The 20,584-nt window shown below is 41.2% G+C and overlaps 1 protein-coding gene across 1 annotated transcript in view; it reads left to right on the top strand.

The window, feature by feature from the left end:
* Positions 1-10,170, top strand: part of Mtpn (myotrophin) — a 34,173-nt gene extending 24,003 nt beyond the window's left edge. The window contains exon 4 of the mRNA XM_075953376.1: positions 6,975-10,170. Within this exon, the coding sequence (XP_075809491.1) occupies positions 6,975-7,061 (87 nt within the window). The 3' untranslated portion in view covers positions 7,062-10,170. The remainder of the gene's footprint in view (positions 1-6,974) is intronic.
* Positions 10,171-20,584: the final 10,414 nt, after the last annotated feature.

Genomic DNA, 20,584 nt, shown 5'->3' with positions numbered 1-20,584 from the left:
TACTGTAGTTAATGTATGTCATTCTCCATTGTACAGTGAGTATACTGTTTCAGGAAGAGTAGTGCAGATGGAGACTATTAGCCATAAAATTCAGAGACATACATTGAAGTTCTGGATCCATAGTTTAAAAACCAGTAAATCAGCCGGGCAGTGACACTTGAGAGGCAGAGGCAGGTGGATCTCTGTGAGTTCGAGCCAACCTGGTCTACAAGAGCTAGTTCCAGGACATCCAGGGCTGTTACACAGAGAAACCCTGTCTTGAAACAAAACAGTCAGTCAGTGAACAGATAAACACAGTGGGTTCAGAGTCCTCATGCTCTGGAATACTGTAAGGGTCAGAGAAAGCAGTGATCATTCTGTTTTTAGTATAGTACTTGCTCCCTGATAGATGTGTACATTGATCCTTTCCTGTGCCAACTAGATTGTGAAGTAGGAGAAACTTTCCCTCTCCTCAGTGCCCTACAACATAATAAACAATTTCGATGAAGGGCCAGATAGTAACATATAGTCCCTGTCATGAACCACTCACTCATCTCTGCCCCCATAGCACCAAAGCAGCCATAAACTACTTACAAACAAGTGAGTGGCTGGAAGTTTTAATTAGCAAAACTACATCTGACACTTAATAGAAGCTCAGTCAATGTTTGTTGAATTAACTTAACAAATTGTCTTTAAATTTTTTCCTGAGCACTGATGATGTAGTTCAGTAGTATAGCACTTGCCTTAAGTAAGCAGGTCTTTGAGCTTGATTGTGCGCGCGCGCGCGCGCGCACACACACACACACACACACACACACACACACGGGGTGAGGGGGGATGTGTTTTTCCAGGCTTCAACAGATGAGATGATACATCCTGTCTCTGTATTTTACAAGGTTCTGTACTGCCTTATAAGACACACAATTAAGTTGCAAATATCTCAAGGGAACTATATCTCATCCTAACATTTTTGCAAAAAAAGCCACGGGTAATTTTCTACTAAATATGGCACAGAATACAGGACTTATAATCAGAAGCTCTGACTGATCCTAAACAAGTTTCTTATCTCTCTGAACTTAAGAACCCCAATATATAAAATAGTTAACAGTGCCCTCCTTCATAACACTAGTGAGAGAAAAAGTAACATTTGTCTATGATATATTAAAAACCCCAAATTACCAAAATGTAAGGGTCATAATAATGTATTAAATTAAAATTCATGGAACTACTACTGTGTAAGCTGTCCTTACATCATGTATCTAGGATTAATATGCAACTTAAATGTGCTGTCAAGTCCTGTACCAATAAATATAATTTTACAATATATGTAGTTTACGTATTTGGATAGTTTAAAATTTCTTTTTTCTCTCTCTCTCTCTCTCTCTCTTCTTATTTATTTATTTATTTATTTATTTATTTATTTATTTATTTATTATGTATACAGTGCTCTGTCTGTCTGTATGGTTGCTGGCCAGAAGAGGGCACCAGATCTCATTACAAATGGCTGTGAGCCACCATGTGGTTGCTGGGAATTGAACTCAGGACCTTTGGAAGAGCAGTCAGTGCTCTTAACCTGTGAACCATCTCACAGGTTGGATAGTTTTTAATGTCACTAAATACCTCCAAAACGGAACAGTATCTGTAAGATCCTTGGCAATGGTAATATTTAAATACACATTCAAACAGTTAAAAGTTTCTCCGATTTGCAGAATTCTGATACAGTAGGAAATGGTGGCACATACTTAGATTGGATGATAGGAAAGGGAAGTTGGGTGCAGATGTTTACCACAGTAAGAGACTGATGTGACTAAGAATATGTCCAGCAAGGGTACAGCGTTCCTAAGTATGCAGTTACACCATGCAACAAGCATTATTTTTTTCATTAAACCACTATGTAATAAGCATTAGTGACTATGAGTCACTGTCAGGTTCCAGAGGTGACTACAATAAGGACCCTGACATAATGGAATGCCGCCTAAGTCTGAAAAGTTGTCTTTTACTCCAGTGAGTAATAAGAGGAGTAGGGCTCAGTTGTGAGTAGCAGAACCTCCTATTACAGGACTCTACGCAAGACTGTGTCTCAGCATGAGCTGTCTAATGGTTACAGTCCAAGGCCCAGCCACTGGCTCTACTTTCTATATATGAATGTCATCAGCCACCTTCTGTACCCTTCCAGCCCTGTGTAACCTGTTATGGTTACAGAATGAGTATTGCACCTGCAGGGATTATCTAAGTTTGGAAAGGAAGAAGGGAAAGAGGTGAGAATGTTCTTCTGTGCTTTTACTGAAAAAAAGGAAGTGATGCATGAGCAAAGCTTTAATTATATCAGATGGTGACCTCTAGCTTGAAGGGAGCCTGAGAATTCCATTTCTTTTCAACTCTGTAAAGAAAAAACAGAGATAAAGAAGTTTCACTGGCCTTCGAGAGAGCCAGGAGGTAGTGTTCAGCTCAGTATGATAGACAACATGCCATGGACAAACAGAAACAGGAGCCAACTGCCGGGGATATTTAGAAAGACTTCATAGAATGTAATGACTAAATAGGAGTTAATTATTGAGTAGAGAACAAACAAATTTTTTGTTCCTTTACATTTTTCAGTTGGTGGGATATTTAATATCAAATAAAGGAAAATAAACGGTTTTCATTTAAGCACCAGGAGTATATAGAAGAACCAAGTGAGTGCATACTCAGACCTCACGGACCCCATGTTCTAAAGGCAGAAATTTTAATTTCAGATAAGTACAAGTACTTCAGAAAAGAAAGAAAATGCCTCTGTAATGTTAAAAAAAAAAATTAAGTATTTGAGGGTATATGTTTCTCTTAGGTCAAGTAAACATAGCATGATTAAATATTTCTTTGAAGATTTATCATCACCAACATCATCCTGTTTGGGGCCTTTCCAAGGCGTTGAAAATGCAAAGACTAATAGGATTGGCTCCTGCTATCAACATATTTACTGTGGTAAAGGAACTAGCGTGTAAGAAAAGATGTCAGATTGATTTTAGGATATGTTGAATTTGGGGTATTTGTGAGGCTTGATATAAATTTCAAAGCAGATAAATAGGGAGGGAAGGTGAGGCTTAAGTTCAAGGTAGATGTTCAGGGCAGAGATAAAGGAAAACAGATACATTAAACAGCAAGTGTTAGGAAAATATTTTGATTGATTGCTTGGACAAAAGAAAAAGAAGTCAGATATGCTTTTGAAGTCCAGGGAAGGGTAGAAAGGGTAGCGTTAAAATACCATGTAGTACTAACAGCTCTTCCATCAGCCAGCAGGAGCTGGGAAGCTTAGAGAGTGTCGTAAGAATCTTTATACGGGAACTGAGGTGTCATTCAAGCCAGAAACATGAATTAAAGAAGTCTCGGGTACATGATGGAGACACCAGGAATTGCAATAGGTTTTCTGGAAGCTACAGTGTGGGCTAGAAAGTATTTAGCAAGAAATGAGAGCTAGGTAATGTTGTGGTTTGCTTTCTATTACTTTGATAAACACCATGACCAGGAGCAACGTAGGGGAGGAAATGTTTACTCAGCTTACACTTCCAGGTCACTGTCCATCATCAAGATGTCAGAGCAGGCTCAAAAGCAGGAACTGAAGCAGAACCATGGAGGGAGGAACACTGCTTTCTAACTGTCGGGCTCATGCTCAACTAGCTTTATTGTATGACTCAGCCCCATCAGCCTAGGGATGATATCACCCAAACCAGTGAAGATAATCTCTCACAGACATCACCACAGGCAACCTGGTCCAGGCAGTTTAAGTTTCCTTTTCTCAGGTGACTCTAGGTATGTCAAGTTGACAAGATTAAGCAGATTGCTTGCGGGGTTTTTGTTGTTGTTGTTGTTGTTGTTGTTGTTGTTGTTACTTTTTTCATTCTCATTTATGAGGATGCCACTAAAGACTCTTAGGAAGGTGAAGAGAATTGTCAGCATTGTGTTTGAGAAAGATCACCTACATACTGCATGCTGCAAGATAAAGAAGTTAAACCAAGTAAGAAACCATTGCATCTAAATGTTGAGAAGATGCTAAAAATAAGGGTAGCAATGGAGAAGGTAGTTGGGAAATACTAAGATAGTGCAGCCTTAACAACTGGTTAGGTGGAAAGTCTACAAGAAAGGCTTCATGGTGTGCTCACAATTCCTGGTAAGTTCTTTACCATGAGAACATTGAAAAGGAGTGAGCGTATAGGGAGAAATTACAGGCTTGTTTCGGGATATGTTGTCCAGCGTGGAAATAAAGGTTGGATGTACCTGAGATAACTAATGAAAAGACCTGAGCAAGTGTTGCAGGTCTATAATAAATGGGGAATATATGCAGGACAACCAGAGAAGGTGGAAAGGAGTTGAGCAAAAGGAAGGAGGAGCAGTCCTAGCAGCAGAGAATATGAAGATCCTGTCTTGAGAGTGGGTGTATTGAGTTAGGAGTTTAACTGTCCTCACTGCTCGGATACATTAACACCCAGAGAACTCAGCATTTAGAGAACAATACTACCTTATTCCAAAGTATTTTTAGAACACTTTAGGTCAGTTGCCAGTTGTGTGCTATGTCTTATTTTTCCTCTTCCTTTTTGTCTTAGAATTTTGTCTTCTACTTTATTGTACCGGTTTACTCTAACAGTAACATAAAGGCTCAAAAGTTTGTTGTTTGAAAATGAATGAATGAGATTGAGAAGCCTCTGGCTGTTGGTGTAGCGCTGTCCTGCACTCTTTACAGCTCCTTGTCTGGAGGTCTGCACAGAGTTGTGTTGTGGAATAACAAGAAGATAGCAAAGGATAGTAGTTGCCGCATGCCACAGTAAGCAGTGCTTACCTCAAATAACTAAACATTGTTAGTATATTTTAACTTTGACCATCAACATACACACGGGTTTTACAGACCAAATTTGGCAAATGAAAAGATCCACAGGGAGAATGACAAAGTCAGGAGGTTATCCAATAATACTACTTTATGGGAAATGATACATTGTCAAAATGTATGAAGAAATCTAGATTCAAAAAACTTTTAAGTTTGCAAAGCAACAAAATGATACTATAAGAAAGTGGGAGTCTGAATGAGGAAGGAAGAGGGTATGTGGTAAGTTAAGACTCCTCTGTCTCTGTAGCAGGAAATCAAAAGATAAAATTTAAAGCTGGTAACTCAAATAGGAACAGGAATATATTATGTAAAGCTATGGAAATTATCACATAACTAAAAATGAATGCACAAAAATGACTTGCTTCCTAAAGATATACCCAAATTTTCCAGTAACTTCATTAGTCTTTAAAAAAAAACAAAACCCACTTTCCTTAATATTCTCACCCATGTTGACAAATTGGTTTATTTTTATGTTATGTTTTGTGTTATGTTATTATCTTAATTTTAATTTATTATTTTAAGTTCATTTAAAATACTAGTATTTAGTTGTATCTGGCCTATAGAATTATAAGTATTTTGTCAACTAAATGTTGGCATAATAGAAATTCACTGTAATAGGAACTTTTTGAAAAGCTGTTGGGCTGGAGAGAGAATTAATGAGAGCCTCAGAAGTGGAAGCTAGGTATCTTGGGGCTTTGAGGAGCAGGGATCTTTGAAGTGTTTGATCTAGGTGAGGCCACAGTTAAGTAAGCTTCATTTCCCCTTGGTCACTGCCACCGTTCCCCCTAGCTCCTCTCGTGTGTGTGTGTGTGTGTGTGTGTGTGTGTGTGTGTGTGTGTGTGTGTGTCCATCCGTCCGTCCATCTGTCCATCCCACAGAGTCTAATTGGTGCTGACTATATATTCTACATATGAGGCCATCCACTAGAAAGCAGCTGACCTACCAGGAGCCATGCCCTTTAAAAAAGACTGTCTCTCCCTCTCTCCCTTCTCCAGAAACCAAGAGATATTATTGTTTTGAAACTTAGTCAGTTGGATAAATATGATAAGTAAAAGCTGGTTCACTATTTTTAATGCTGATGCTGAGTTGTGGTGGTTTAAATGAAAATGAGAATGTTCCCCATAGGGTCATATTTGAATACTTGGTCCCTTGTTGGTGGAACTGTTTTTGGGAGGATTAGGAGGTGTGGCCTTGTTGAAGGAGATGTGTCACTGGAATTTGAGATTTCCAAAACTCACACCATCCCTAGTCTTTCACTCTCACTTTGGGCTTATGGAGCAGATGTAAGATCTCAGCTATTGCTCTCGTGGCATGCCTGCTTGTAGATGAAGCTGCGGGCCTGCTTTTTGTCCTGCCAGGCTCCCTCATGGCTAGCTTTACACCCGAAATAACAACACACAAACTGTATTCATATAGACACTGCCTGGCCCAATATATCTAGCCTCTTACTGGCTAATTCTCACATCTTGGTTAACCCATTTCTCTTAATGTGTGTAGCACCACGAGGTGGTGACTTACCGGGAAAGATTCAGCATGTCTGACCTGGTGGCTGGCTCCATGGCATCTGTCCCAGAGAGGAGAGGCACGGCGATTGCCTCACTTCCTTCTTCTTCCCAGCATTCTGTTCTGTCTACTCCACCCACCTAAGGGCTGGCCTATCAAATGGCCAAGGCAGTTTCTTTATTAACCAATGAAATCAACACAAAACAGAAGACCCTCCCATATCACCTGCTCTTATTGCTCCCCACCATGATGGTCATGGACTAACCCTCTAAGACTGTATGTAATCAAGCCCCCAGTTAAATGCTTTCTTTTATAAGTTGCCTTGGTCATGTGTTTCTTCACAGCAATAGAACAGTACCCAAGATAGTTGTTTTGTTTCTTAAAATGTCTAACTCCTGGAAAATAATAATGCATTTTAATTTTTTTATCTTACTGTGTATATGTTAGTCTAAGCATGTACATGTCATAGCACAGTACGAAGGACAGAGGACAACTTTCCAGAGTTGGTTCAATCCTTCCACCAAGGATTCCAAGGGTCAGAGTATAAAAGGCCTGTGCCACATAGCCACCCACCTCTGGCACTCACTGTTCTCTAGTGTGAGTTCAATTGATGAAGGTTTCCTCCTCTCTTTTCCAGGGTGCTGATAAGACTGTGAAAGGCCCAGATGGACTGACTGCCCTTGAAGCCACCGACAACCAGGCAATCAGAGCTCTTCTCCAGTAATGGATGGATGGACTGATACCTTGGGAAGAATGACTCTCCTGTGGCCTCACACTGCTGCCTGTCTGTCTGTCACTTTCTATCTGCCAGCTTCTTCAGCTAAATACTTTAAGAAGTGAGAGGAGAGAGAAATTCATAACAAGTCAGACTACCAAGGGGGGAAAACATGTTTTGGAGGAGCAGTGGGGAATGTGATTGGGCTTTTACTGGGACTCCTGATCAAACCAGCCTCTTTTCCATTTCTAGTAAAATATACAGCTTATATACCCAAGGGAGAGCAAAAAATACAGTGTGGGGATCATTGGACCTTCTCAGCTCCCTAGCTAATTTATTAATTAGTGTGTTGAAGGTCTGCCCATACAAGGCCAACTCTACTTATTGGGCAGCCCTAGCTGTGAGCAGTAATGGCTGCTGTTATGTCAACTTAGGGTGCTGAGATAAGCAATTAGCTACAGCCTTCTGCCTTAAGAATGCACTCTCCTGGGGGTTTCTGGCTAGGTAAGAGCGCTGCTATGGTTAGTGACCAAAATCTTGAATGACTTAAATATTTTTGTGAAAGCTCAGATAAGTGGCGCACCCCTAAATTGCTGGATGACTAAACTTTGGATTTTCTCTCCCCTTTCACATCAATTTTATGTCTCGTTAGATAAAACTGACTAGTTTTATTTATAAAATGTTAAATTCTAGGAGCCTAAAGGAGGAATCATTCCAGTATGCTTATTTCTTTTTTTTTTCTCCTTTAGACTTAGACATTTATATAACATTGAAACACTTTGAGACTCCTGCTGGTAGTAAAAGGAGATTTAAAAATAAATCATAGCCATAAACGTGTTAGTATCTTATAAAGAGAGAACAGTTGTCTTAGTACTTACGGATTGTCTTCATTTGCTGTTTGAGTGAATCAGCCTTAGTTGTGTTTTGAGAATGAAGAATATTCTTTGGGATGCCTCTCTGAGACCTACCATGGATGCTGATTTTTTTTAATTTTTTTAGTGCACCAAAGCTATCACTGGGGTGAGATGCACTATTTGAATAGATGGGACCTCATCCCTTCAAAAATGTGCTCGTTACCAGGTCTCCCTGAGCTGTTGATTGACTCTTGCTGGGCCAACACTGCTTCACCTCTGTAGTGTTTTTGTTTCTCTTAACAATCATACATTGCATACAAGTGACAACTTCACAGTACAGTCTGTGTTCTTAGAATACAGTGCCCTAAAATGGTGTTCTTAGGACCTGCAGAAAATTTAGACTTATCTCTAAATTTTAATTCATGAACAATAAATGATTAAATTTGATATCCTACATTTAAAGTATTAGGATTTCTTTGACTTGCCATTCATACAGGCTTACAAAAACTATTACAGTCTTTCCTTAGCCAAGTCATGCAATAATTGAATGTACCTCAAATTTTTAAAGGGTGGGTGGTATAGGGACTTATATTCAGATTATGGATAATTAAAAAACTAATATGATTTTTTTAAGGCAATGTAGCATTCTATTAATAGTTAAACTATTACCACAAACAGCCTGGCTAAATAACTTTTGATCAGTTGATGGATGGATGGTTGGGGTGTGTGTGGGTGTGTGTGTGTGTGTGTGTGTGTGTGTATTCTCCCATGAACTCTTTTTTATCCTGTGGCTTTTTCACTTTCAACTAGCCTGACCCTGTAATTTTTCTATGTCCAAGAAAACAATCACGAAACAGTAGTTTAAATATTTTGGTGTATTTGGCTAACTCTGCTGTCTTAATGCAACCTACTAGAGTTGGACATCCTACACTTGATCTTAGCCAAAAGGCCACAAAGCTTAGAGTTGGACATCCTGATAGTAAGTGGAGGACACTCATCAGTCTGTAACTATCAATGTAATGGAACAGGGTGTTTTTGAGACCTTGGTTTTCACCTCCTGGCATACTGCTATTTTAAAGGCTTGAATTTTAACCCTTTACACAATTTTTGGTTTTTCTTTCAGAGTGTTTTGTTAGAGTTGGCTATTGCAGAGAATATATTGTCTTATCATTCCTAACCTTGGGTCTGCTTTCTACGGTCATTATGGTACTGAAACCATAGGATTCTTTGTACAGTTTATCCTGGTGTTCCTTGTAATGCAGTAAGGGACTGTTTTGCCTCCCACCCCCCTTTGTTGGCCATTTTGTAAACCATAGCTATGAAGTGATTGCTTGAGAAAATAGCATATAAACATAGACTAGGATAGACTGACCAGGATGGTTTACAGTTTCTTTAAAAAATAAAATAAAAAATAAAAAAACTAGGTTATTTATAATGTATTTCTGAACCACTTGGCAGAGAAATTCATGACACTTAATGTTAATATTTTTGAATAAAGGAAGCTAAAATGTCTGCTTTTGGTACTACATGCATTAATAAAAGGTTAAGTTTTGTTCTCCACTAAAGTACTATTTAACATCTAGAAAAAATCTGCATGTTCTATAGTTTTATATCAAATCCATCATTTCATATGCACTGTATCAAATAAAAACAGATAATTTGCCTATTGGTGGTTAGCATACTAACAAATCCCCCCACAGCTTCATGCCGGCATCTATAGATTTGAGTTCTACTACAGCACTTGCATATCCCAGCTCACCTGTCTAGAAGCAGCTGCACACGAAGAAAGGCAGGAACTGCAGCATGTGGAAGCTCAAACTAGTAGCCTTCTAGTCATTTCTTCTTTTCCCCGATAACAAGCTTTAATTTGTGTGTACTTGATTTTTTTTTAACTTCAGCTCAGCTGCTGTTTTCTTCATGTAATATTGTATACTTGGTTGTGTATAGAAGAAGCTGGTAAGAGTGCCCTCCTACATAAATAAGCAATTGCAGTGTTTTGCATGCAAAATTTAAAAATTTAAATTGTCCTGATTCTATTTTGTAAATGGAGAAACAATCAATCTTTGTAAGCAGTATGGAGGAAGACTAGTGCTCTGTGCATTTTTGGTATATCTGAGTTCATGGTTCCACAATGTCATTCCTTTGACACAGTTGGGTTTTTCATAAGTATCCTAGTTCATGTACATCCGAATGCTAACTAATACTGTGTTTAAGTTTCGTGTTGCAAGAACAAATGGAATAAACTTGAATTGTGCTACAGACAACATGTCAGAAACATGTTTATCTCCCAGTCACTGTCGCCTTCATTCCCAGACTTCCTTCCGCTATCCAAAAAACTTGCCTGACTTGAGGTTTTAATCTGATTTTATCCCACTTCTAGAAGAAATAAGTGGGAAAAGAAGCCAAATATTAAAGACCTAATGGGAGTAGATTTTGCTCTCATGGAGAGATTACTTCAGTATTAGTCATCTGATTCCCAGTGTTGTTGTATACGAGTCCGGGAACCCTCCTTACTGACTGAGAACAAGACATTGCCAATAGAGCATCAGAGTTATTGACTGATGTTGAAGAAAGTAGGGTCACAGGGTTGTCTTTGCAATCCTTTCCATGGCTCTCTTAGGTTGCTGTTTGCTACTTGAAGACTTACATTTCCCAAATTAAATGACCACTTACACGTTTTAGAGTATACTTTTCTGGATGAGTGATCTCTTTGAATCTCAAAACTGAGCCACATTATATATGAAATCAGTTTGTTTCTGTTGTAATCCTTGTTGATACCAGAAAACTTTTTAAAGATATCCATTAATAAAAACAAGGAAACAAAAACATTACCAGTGCTAAGATACAGCAAACCCTGTTATTGACTAGAATATAAACAGATACCTGATACGGCTTTAGGTGAATGTGTTCCCAGAAAAAATTTTAAGATACTTCTCATTTTAAGGTGTTGGTGGCACACACCTTTAATCCCAGCACTTAGGAGGGCATAGGCAGGTGAATCTCAGTGAGTTCAAGGCCAGCCTGGTCTACAAAGTGAGTTCCAGGACAGTCAGTGCTATACAAAAACCGTGTCTCAAAAACCAAAGAAAAAAGAATCAAAGTCTATAAGAAAAGGCTTCAATCTGATTAAATGCCAAAAAGGAATGGAGCCCCTTGAAATAACACTTCAAGGGCAAACTAGTAAATATGGGTGGAAGGCATACCTCAAAGGAGTGAACTTAATAGCCAACTTGTTTTGTCTTTAGAGAGCAGCTGCACAGAACTTTCCCACTGCACAGTAGACCACAATTGATCTGACTTCATCTATCTGCAAGATTAGTGCTCTCTGAATGTGGTCCCTAGACCACATTGCCCTAACTTAGAAAGTTGGTAGAAATGCAAATTTGTTAAATCCCAGCTGAGACCTAAGAGTCAAATTCTAGGCTGGGCCTTTGGAGTATTTTGATGCACAGGTTCTTTCAGGGAAAGAACCCTGAAAATAGCCATAGAGAAAGAAAGCATCCAATAGGAAACTCGCCAGGCAGGGTTTTCTAGAGATAAGAGAATAGATGTTTATTGTAAAATGAAGTTCTCAACACCCAAAAAAAATCATCATATGAGCTTGAAGAGTGTGCTTTGGCTGAAAGAAGGTTCAACTGTGAACCTAAGGATGCAATACTATTAGAATGATCCTTGGTTTGTTTTTTAAAAAAAAAAAAATAACAATGTATGTCATACCAGTTATTCTAGAGTGTATTTCTGTAGTTCACCAGCCCAGAGTTATCTCCACGGCTAAATTCCTAGGACCTATGCTTTATCCAAGCCCCACCCCCTTTTTAGTCTCTGCAGTCCCCAAAAAGAGAGTATACATGAGTGGTTGGGAAAGACCGTGAACCGCTGTCACACTTCCTACCGTCAGGTCCAGCTGGGATTGCTCTCGCAGCAAACATTTTATGGCCACCAGTCTGAAGAACACGAAGGCTGAGCTCCACCCTGCAGCGTGGAGAGTGGAGCCCACTGCATTGGATGCGCGTCCACTGCCCAACATCTCCAGGATCCCCACATTGCAGAATTGCCTTCTGCTCCTGACTTGATGATGTCATTCTCACACAGTGATCTTGCTGAGGTGTAAGTCAGATCAACACACATAAGCCTTTTCAAGGCTGTTTTACTTCATTGAAATACAGTTGTTGAAAAAAAAAGTTGTCAGCAGCTTGAATAGTGCTTGACCGTGGCAGACATTCCCCTGTCCTGAGCTAAAGCTATCAGACCATTACACATTAACGTATGAGAGACGTTTTGATTCACTGCGTACAGCTGAAGACTGAATTTTTTTTTTTTTTTTTTTTTTTGGTTTTTCGAGACAGGGTTTCTCCGAAGCTTTGGTTCCTGTCCTGGAACTAGCTCTTGTAGACCAGGCTGGCCTCGAACTCACAGAGATCCGCCTGCCTCTGCCTCCCGAGTGCTGGGATTAAAGGCAAGACTAAATGTTTGAGCCATGACTACCTGAGAGAGCCAGTGCCCCTGCATAAAGCTAGTACAAACCCAAATACACGGGTAACGGTCACATTATTTCATTGAGATGCTGACCACCAGGTCAAATGCAGGTCACCCTGCCACAGTGGGATACGCTGAAACACAGCTGTAAAGGACAGAAGGGAACAAAAGGTCTACCCAGCCACCCTAGCAACCTGTGTAGCTCAGCTGCTGCCACAGCAAGGACAGCCTTCATTTGTACAGTTCTGGATAGAACTCGAGGTCACATGTGGCAGTATTCATAGCAACAGCATCTCGTATAGAAGAAAATAATAACTTCGAGCAAATGGACACTGATTTTGAGACTGCTATTAGGTAACTACATTTTTAAAGAATTTCCAAGTTTTTGAAGTGACAAATCTTAAGGAGTATTGTGTGCTTCCTGTCATCTTCCTGGTGTCTGATAACGATCACCATTCATCCCCAGAGCAAACTACCAAGTCTGGGTTGCAGTGGCTTGTGACTTGCTGGTCAGGTTTCTCAGATCTGAATCTTGTGAGAGTGGAATATATTCCTAAGAAATCCTCTAAGGGAATGGCCTACTCACCACTGGCAGGCAGGCAGCGAGGGTGGGAACCCTGGGGAGTTGTGCTTGAGAGCTCTGATTGCCCTAAAGGAACCAAGCAGACCTCAGCACTCCTCTTCAGGGAACTTAAAATGCCTCTGGACTTGGGGACAGGACCATGCTTGCTTAGCAAAAATGGTTTCCAAATATTTGCTCCACAAAACACCGAGGGCATGGAGAATTGATTTTCATCCTTTTCCTCCCTCTCATGACTGTACCCTTGTGTAAATCCTGTAGTTCACCTCATTTTCGGTAACTTTAAATGTCCCACGTCACTATAATTCTTGCAAGGGACAAAGTCCATAAAAACCCCAGTGGAAATGTGGACAGTCCCCACAGGCAACAGAAGAGCTCACCAGGCCACTGTTTAATAGTCCAGAGAGAAACAAGTAATTCCTCCCCAAGACAACTGTCCTAATGTGTTTTGGTTGCACGACGCAAGTAGATGATCTTAAACACTTAAATTCCTCCACTTCCAAAGGTTTAAAGGAAGAAAAATATATATAAATAAGTAAATATGAAGCATCTTTAAAAACGAGTATTAATTACCTTTAAATTTCAACGGACATGCCTTTAAAAGGAAGTCTAGCTGTTCAAACATCAGAGAATTTTTTAACCTAATCTTTCTCATCCAGGGCAATTTTTTTCACTTGCTGGGGTATATTTTCTCTCTCAAGATGCTCACTATTTTTTTGCTGAGTCAAAGGTATGTCTCAACAGGCCTGCTCTTAGTACTGAGCCCAAGGAAGGTAGCTGTGGTTATGAGTTTCTCTTGCCGGAGTTATCAGGGTTGGATTTGCCTGGTGCTTCCTGACATGCTATGTTTAGAGTTTTGTCATTCTGACAAATAACCCTTGTGATTCTTTTCTAAAACTTCCATTCAGGTTTTGGCTCCAGTCTTGTCTTTGAAATTGCCTGCTCATGAGAGAGGATATATGTTTTCTTCCTAAGTCAGAGGGGGAGGTGTGGAAACATTCCAAATAAAGGATTCTGGACCACGCACCTTCAAATTCAGCCCACAGCTATGGAGCCGTACTTCCTGTTAGCAAACCCAGAGGAAATCCTGGCACCAGTGACCAAGTTGCTTGTATCCACAAACACCCATCCGATGAAAACTTAACAGGTTCTCTTTGCTCAGCTCTGCTCCTCTCCCTCCCGTAATGAGTCACAGTGGGTCTGAGAAAGTACAATTAGGTCTTCCAAATCTCCATGAGATAATACAGCAACTCAAGAGATACATATACCAGTGGCCCCAACTCCAACCATATTTAGGGGTTCAAAATGCTAAGAGCACCTGTCCTTGAACCCGAAGGAAGCTCTGTAAACTGATCACAGGTGGGGCACACAAAGCAGAAAGTGATTTTAAGGCTGTTTCCGGTGATGGATTTTGAGAAGGCAGTTGTGCTGGGTTTTCAGAGATCTAAAGGCAGTTTGCTTTCCAGCCTAAGGGAGGCTCCTTAAAGTGTGGAAACAGGAACTGTTCGAGAAACAAGGATGTTGGACCGTCTGGCTGACTCCTCAGGTACTTTGTCCAGAAAAAGCCCTCCAGATCACATCTCACCCAAGTTCTGGGCCCTTACCCCCAACTGCCTTATATATCTGGGAAATCACCACCCAGCCACCTACACTAAACATTGCTTGTTTTCCTAATAAAGTGCTTAATACACTTAATTTACATTCTGGTAACCACCTAAAATTAAAGCCTGTATTAAGTCTTGACTTCAGTCAGAGTTGCTTTTCAGTCATTTCCACAGAAGCCACCAGTGTCGAGCTGAATTAATGTCCCATTCCCACTGCCGCCCCTGGTGCAGGACACAGTGCTGTCCCAAGTCCCAGCAGGAAGTCTCGCACCTCAGGGACTCTTCCGTTCAGCCTCCCCAACACCCTGCTTTTACTCACTCATCAATTACAGTTTCACTGGCGTCCTCCATAAAAAGAAACCGAAGTCGCTGATTCCAAGACCTCAGACTGTGGCCCTGTTTGTAAACAGCTGGGGCCCTTATTGTAAGACAGGTAGGCATGGAGACATTATTACCAAGTGAAGATGGAGACAGACACTGGAGTGACACGGCTGTCAGGCAAAGTCAAGGACTGCCAGTCACCACAAGAAGTGAGGAAGAAGCAGGGAAGGATTTCAGGCTGGAGTCAGAGGGAACCCAGCCCTGCCAACATCCTGTCTCTGACTACCACCCTTCGGCACCAGGAGGCAGGTTCCTGTGGTGTTAACCCACCCAGGCTCAGATCTTTGTCTTCTGCCCTTGACTCCACTGCCCTGTTTCTTTCTGCCTGCCCATAAACCCCTACCAGTCAACATGGACACTGAGAAGCACACAATTTTTTAAAAACCTTTCCCTGGACCTGGGAAGAATGAACTACTCCTAGGGACTACCACTGTCCTCATTCTTGTGTCCCCCATGCCTAGACAGCATCTGGCATCCCATGGGTGCTCAAATACTTCAGTTACTTTAAAAAGTGCCAGCACCCAAATGTATGTCCCAAGTCCATCCCTGGTAGACAGTACCTCCACCTTCTCTGAAAGGATTTGCTAATAGAATACCTTTAGTTTCTCTAAACAAAAAGTAGCAAAAGAAAGGGAAAAATTCAATTTTCCTCCCTAGTAGCCTCACTAATAAGTCATTAGAGCTGGCCTGGCTTGAAGCTCCAGGGAGCCCATTAGTCCTTGGTGATCTCTCTTGGAAGAGAACCTGCCTCCCATGATCAGCCTTCCTGTTTATTAATACATGACAGGCTCGTTCTTCCGCCCATTGTTACCTGGGCTTCCAGAGTCCTTTGAAGGCATAAATAAATGATGGTCAGCTGGTCTGTTTACCCCAGGAGGTTGTCAGTGCTGAGAACTCCTTGACAACTCTCCTAGACATGATTTGCCACCGCAAATGCCAATTGAGGGAGCCCTATCCCCCTTCACGGAGATGCTCGGTGATTCAGAGAACCAACAGAATCAAACAGGACAAGTCTTCAAGGATGACAGATGTGCCGGCTGCTTTTCAAATCATTTCTACCTGAGCAGGGCAGAGGACCTTAGTTCATCAGGTAAATAGATTCTCCATGATGCTAGCACCCAGAGGTCTGCGGAAACCACAGTGACTGGGGTATCAAAGTCAGGCAAGGGGCCCGGAAGATGATTGCCCTCCCAACTGTCTGCCAAAGCCTCTTTGTGTCCCCGCCCATGTCCCCTGCCTTTCTCCAACACTGGGGTATTTCTTTAGCCATAAATAACACTGAAGAGATGACTCTCACCATTCACTGAATAGAGGAGATGGAGGGAAAGAGATATTGTATAGGAAAGTCTAACCTTGAAGGTAAATTAAAAGCCAAAGAAGGACTGGCAAGATGGCTCAGTAGGTGGCAACATACCACCAAGGCTGAAGACCTGAGTTCTATTCCCACGACCCAAATGATGGAAGGAGAGAAGCAGCTCCCCCTAGGTATTCCCAACCCTAGCACATTCTCACGCATGCATGTGCTTGATGTACAAATACACACACATACACAGTGCACAATAAAACAGATTTTTAGAGCAAAAGAAATATGTATTATCAGAAGAGACTCTAGTCAATAAGGGCCAGCAAGAGGCTTTGCTGTAAATGCACATGCCACCAAGCCTGCTGCCCTGAGTTTAATCCCCTGGACCCAATGGAAGGAGAGAACTGAATTCTGCAAGGTATCCTCTGACTACACGTGTGCTGTGGAACACACACGCACACACCTCTTTGGGGGAGTAGGGAAATGAATAAATGATTTGAATGAAGGAGAAGAGTACAGTAGAGATCACATAATGGCACAAATCATAGTCTTAAGTCAAATCTGGGATGGAGTTTTACAAAGAAACATTTTTATAAAGTTAGGTTTTTATTGCTGTGAAGAGACACCATGACCACAGCAACTCTTATAAAGGAAAACATTGAATTGGGGCTGGCTTACAGTTCAGCTGTTTAGTCCATTGTCATCATGGTGGTAAGCATGCAGACAGCAGGAATTGAACTGTCAGCCATTGAGCTTCTGAGACCTCAAAGCCCACGCCCTAGTGACACACTTCCTTCCAACAAAGCCACACCCCCTAATAGTGCCACTCCCTATGGTTCTCTGAGGGCCATTTTTATTCAAACCACCACACCATTCTTCCTGATTTTCATAAGAACAAGATGCTAAAACCTTGTTGCCTGAGACAGGATAGACTGGTTCTGAGTTGGAAGCTTCCACTCTCCTAGTAGGTTTTCCAGTAGGTGCTATTAATGATCCTGGGAGAGATAAGGTGTCAGTGATCTTAGTTACTTAATGAACTATAACACCAACCTGACATAAGATGTGCCTAATGGTACAATAATCGCACAAATGTTATGAGAGTAACCAACCACTCTGCTTGGATTTAAAACCCACTCCCACGGGAGGGAATACACACTTGATACTGTAAATGTAGCCAATGCCCATAGCTGGGTAAGCTGCAGACCGTAGAGGGGCCATCACTATTGTTGATGAGCTAAATTGGTATGCACCAAACTGTTCTCTATTTATGTTTAAATCCATAGACAATTCTCAGCCTTAATCAGAGAAGTCTCTCTTTTCAGTGCATGGCAATGAATACAGAAATTCATGTTCAAGATGCCGAGAGTGGCAGATGAATGCTCAGTGCCAGAGAGGACATTTACACCGCTCCTTTTAAGGCTAAGAGAACTCTGTAGAAGATGAAGCACAAAGAATGTAAGAGCTAGCAGACAGGGAGAAAAGCTGCGAAACACTATCTTCAGGGTATGACACAGCCATTGTTAACACAATCTCACAGCAGCTGTACCTGCTTAAGACTGAACCTATCAACCACCAACCATAGCTCATGGGACTCTACCTCTCCCTGATCAACTAGTGAAAGATTCTGGGGAAAGAACGGTCATTGTCTTCAGTTGTGCGTCAAATAGTGAGCCCACAAGACTGTAACAGATAGTTTCAAACCCATGGCCATACAGATCGTCCCAGTTAAGGTCTGTGGGTCCCACAACAAAACAAGAAGGCATGAACATGGAAAATGGATGTATAGGGAGTGAGGAGGAAGAATATTATTATATTCTATTATTATTATAGGTGTGGGAGGGAGATAGTAAGGGGCAGTTAGACTAAACAGAATTTACTATATACATGTATGAAGTTGTCAAAGAACAAATAATCAAGAAAAAATGTGTGTATACTTCATATAATCTGATTATGTAAACTTTAGACCGGAGAAGCCAGCCCTGAGAACTCTCAGTAACAAGATTCTGCAGCCTGAGCTCTTTCAGCAAACGGTGTAAACAGTTGATAAACCCACGCACCAGCTCAGGGCTTCTCTGCTCATTCTGTTGTGTTTGTTTTAGCTTTTGTGGACATACAGCATAAAGTGTGCCATTTAAGCTTATGCTTCCCTGGCAGGAAATAGATTCGCAAAGTTGTGCAATCACGATTACCACTACCTGTTTCCACAGTTTTCCATCACTCTGAACAGAAACTCTGCAATCATTAAGCAATGTCCTGCCCCCGGCCCCAGTAACCCATATTCTGCTTTCCGTCTCTCCAACTCTTCCCACACCAGATGCCTATTACAAGTGGGACAATGCAACCCTTGTCCTTTTGTGTCTAGCTTATTGCACTTAGCGCATTCTCTGATCCATCCAGGTTGTAGCACGTATCAGAATTCCATTCCTTTTATGACTGCCAAGGAGTTTATGTAGATACTATATTTTTATTGTATCTTTATCAGCTCACAGACTTACTTCTACTTCTGGCCATTGTGAGATCTTTCTCACTGCTACGACAAAATGCATGTCAAAAGAAGGGCACTAGTCACTCGTGATTAAAGGGGATAACATCCACCCTGGGAGGGAAGGCGTGGCAGGAATGGCCTCATGGCAGCCGGAGGCTGAGGCCCCTCATGTCTCAGAGGCACAGGAAGCAGAGAAGGGAAGACAGGCACTAACTAGTCAGGCTTTCTCCTTCTCCTTCTACTAACCAGGGTTTGCAAGCCTAGGGGTTGAGCTACCTACGTCCAGGACAGACCTTCCTCCTACTCAATCCTCTCTGGAAATGCCCTTGCAGACACTCCCACAGGTATGTCTCTAGTGACTTAGACCTATTCAGGATGACAAGTGAAGATGAAGTATCTGAGTCCCTCTACAAGTCTTTGGATATTCTAATCACGTTTTAATTCCTTACAATCCCCTAGTGAAAACCAGGGCTCAGTGGACAATTGAGGAATACATTTTTAATGCAAGACAAACTACAAATGGGGTGGGGGGGAACATCAGAAACAAAGACCATTCAGAATGAAGAAAGTACGACAAAACCAAATATATAAAAAGGTGTGGTCTAAGAAATATAAAATACTGCATCTATGAACTAAGAATTTGCCCTAAAACAAAAAAAAAAAATACCTAGAACAAAAAAAAAAATAACTAGAACAAAAAAAAATGACCTCTATAGAAAATAATCTTATAGAAACAAAAGTAAACAATGTAAGAGATACAAATGTTCAAAGTTGAAAAGGTCACCCAGGAAATATGAAGGAAGACCAAGGTGAGAAATAGGAAAGAAAAGAAAAGGAGAGATGAGGGAAAGGAGAACTGGCACCTGACATGAAGTGCCACACATAGGAGAGCAGCAACAACAGCGTCAAGAGCACAGCAACTGCATCAAGAGGATGTCCCAGCTGACCCCAGTGAGCAGGGGTTGCTGAGTGTCCCGCTCAGAGGGCGCACACTCAGGCATTCTCCCAGACTGCAGAGCATTGGGGTCTGGCAGGAGACCCAGCTGACTTACAGAGGCAGGAAAGGAGTCAGGGAGAGTCCTGACTTCTCCCTCCAGCTCTGGAGACTAAAGATAGGAGAGCAGTGTCTTCATGCTTCTGAGGGACAATGATCTCTAACCTAGAAAACGCATGCAGAACACGTGGCCAAATGAAGCACTGTACTTAGCAGTTTTTCTAAAACATCCACCATGCACGCACTACCATCAAGGAATATTCTTCCCACGAAACACTTGGAGTAACTTTCGCTTATTAAACTGAGTCATTTTTTTTTAAGGGCATGGAGAATTTACTGCTGATCTGCTTTATAGAACATTTAGACTGGAGATTCCTGATCTTATGTCGAGCTGAGCAAGTTAGACACACAGACCCTTAATAAGAGAGTGACTGATGGTCACTCCCTGACATCATATTGATCTGTTAAACCAACACTTCACTACAACTACAAGGAAAATGCTTCATCTCCCTAAAATTGTCTCTTATTTCCATATTTTATATTTATTTGTCTTTCCTACATAAAGTAACTTTTAAGATGTGAAAATATTCTTTGAATTTTTCTTCAAAGGTATGGAGGAAAAAGAACTTTACATTTATTAAATAATACATTACATGTAGTAAAAAACATGCTAGATTTTTAAATTATAGATTTTTTTCATACAGTATATTCTGATCATATTTCATCTCCCCAAATCCTCCAAGATCCTCCCCACCTCCCTGCCCACCCCAATCTCCACCCCCTTCCATCGACTCTGTCATTAGAAAACAAGCAGGCAACCAAAGTGAAGAAGGAAAGAAAACCCAAGATAGGACA

The sequence above is a fragment of the Microtus pennsylvanicus genome, chromosome 19 (genome assembly GCF_037038515.1).
Source record: "Microtus pennsylvanicus isolate mMicPen1 chromosome 19, mMicPen1.hap1, whole genome shotgun sequence".
Lineage (NCBI taxonomy): Eukaryota > Metazoa > Chordata > Mammalia > Rodentia > Cricetidae > Microtus > Microtus pennsylvanicus.
This window is presented reverse-complemented; position numbering and strand designations above follow the sequence as displayed.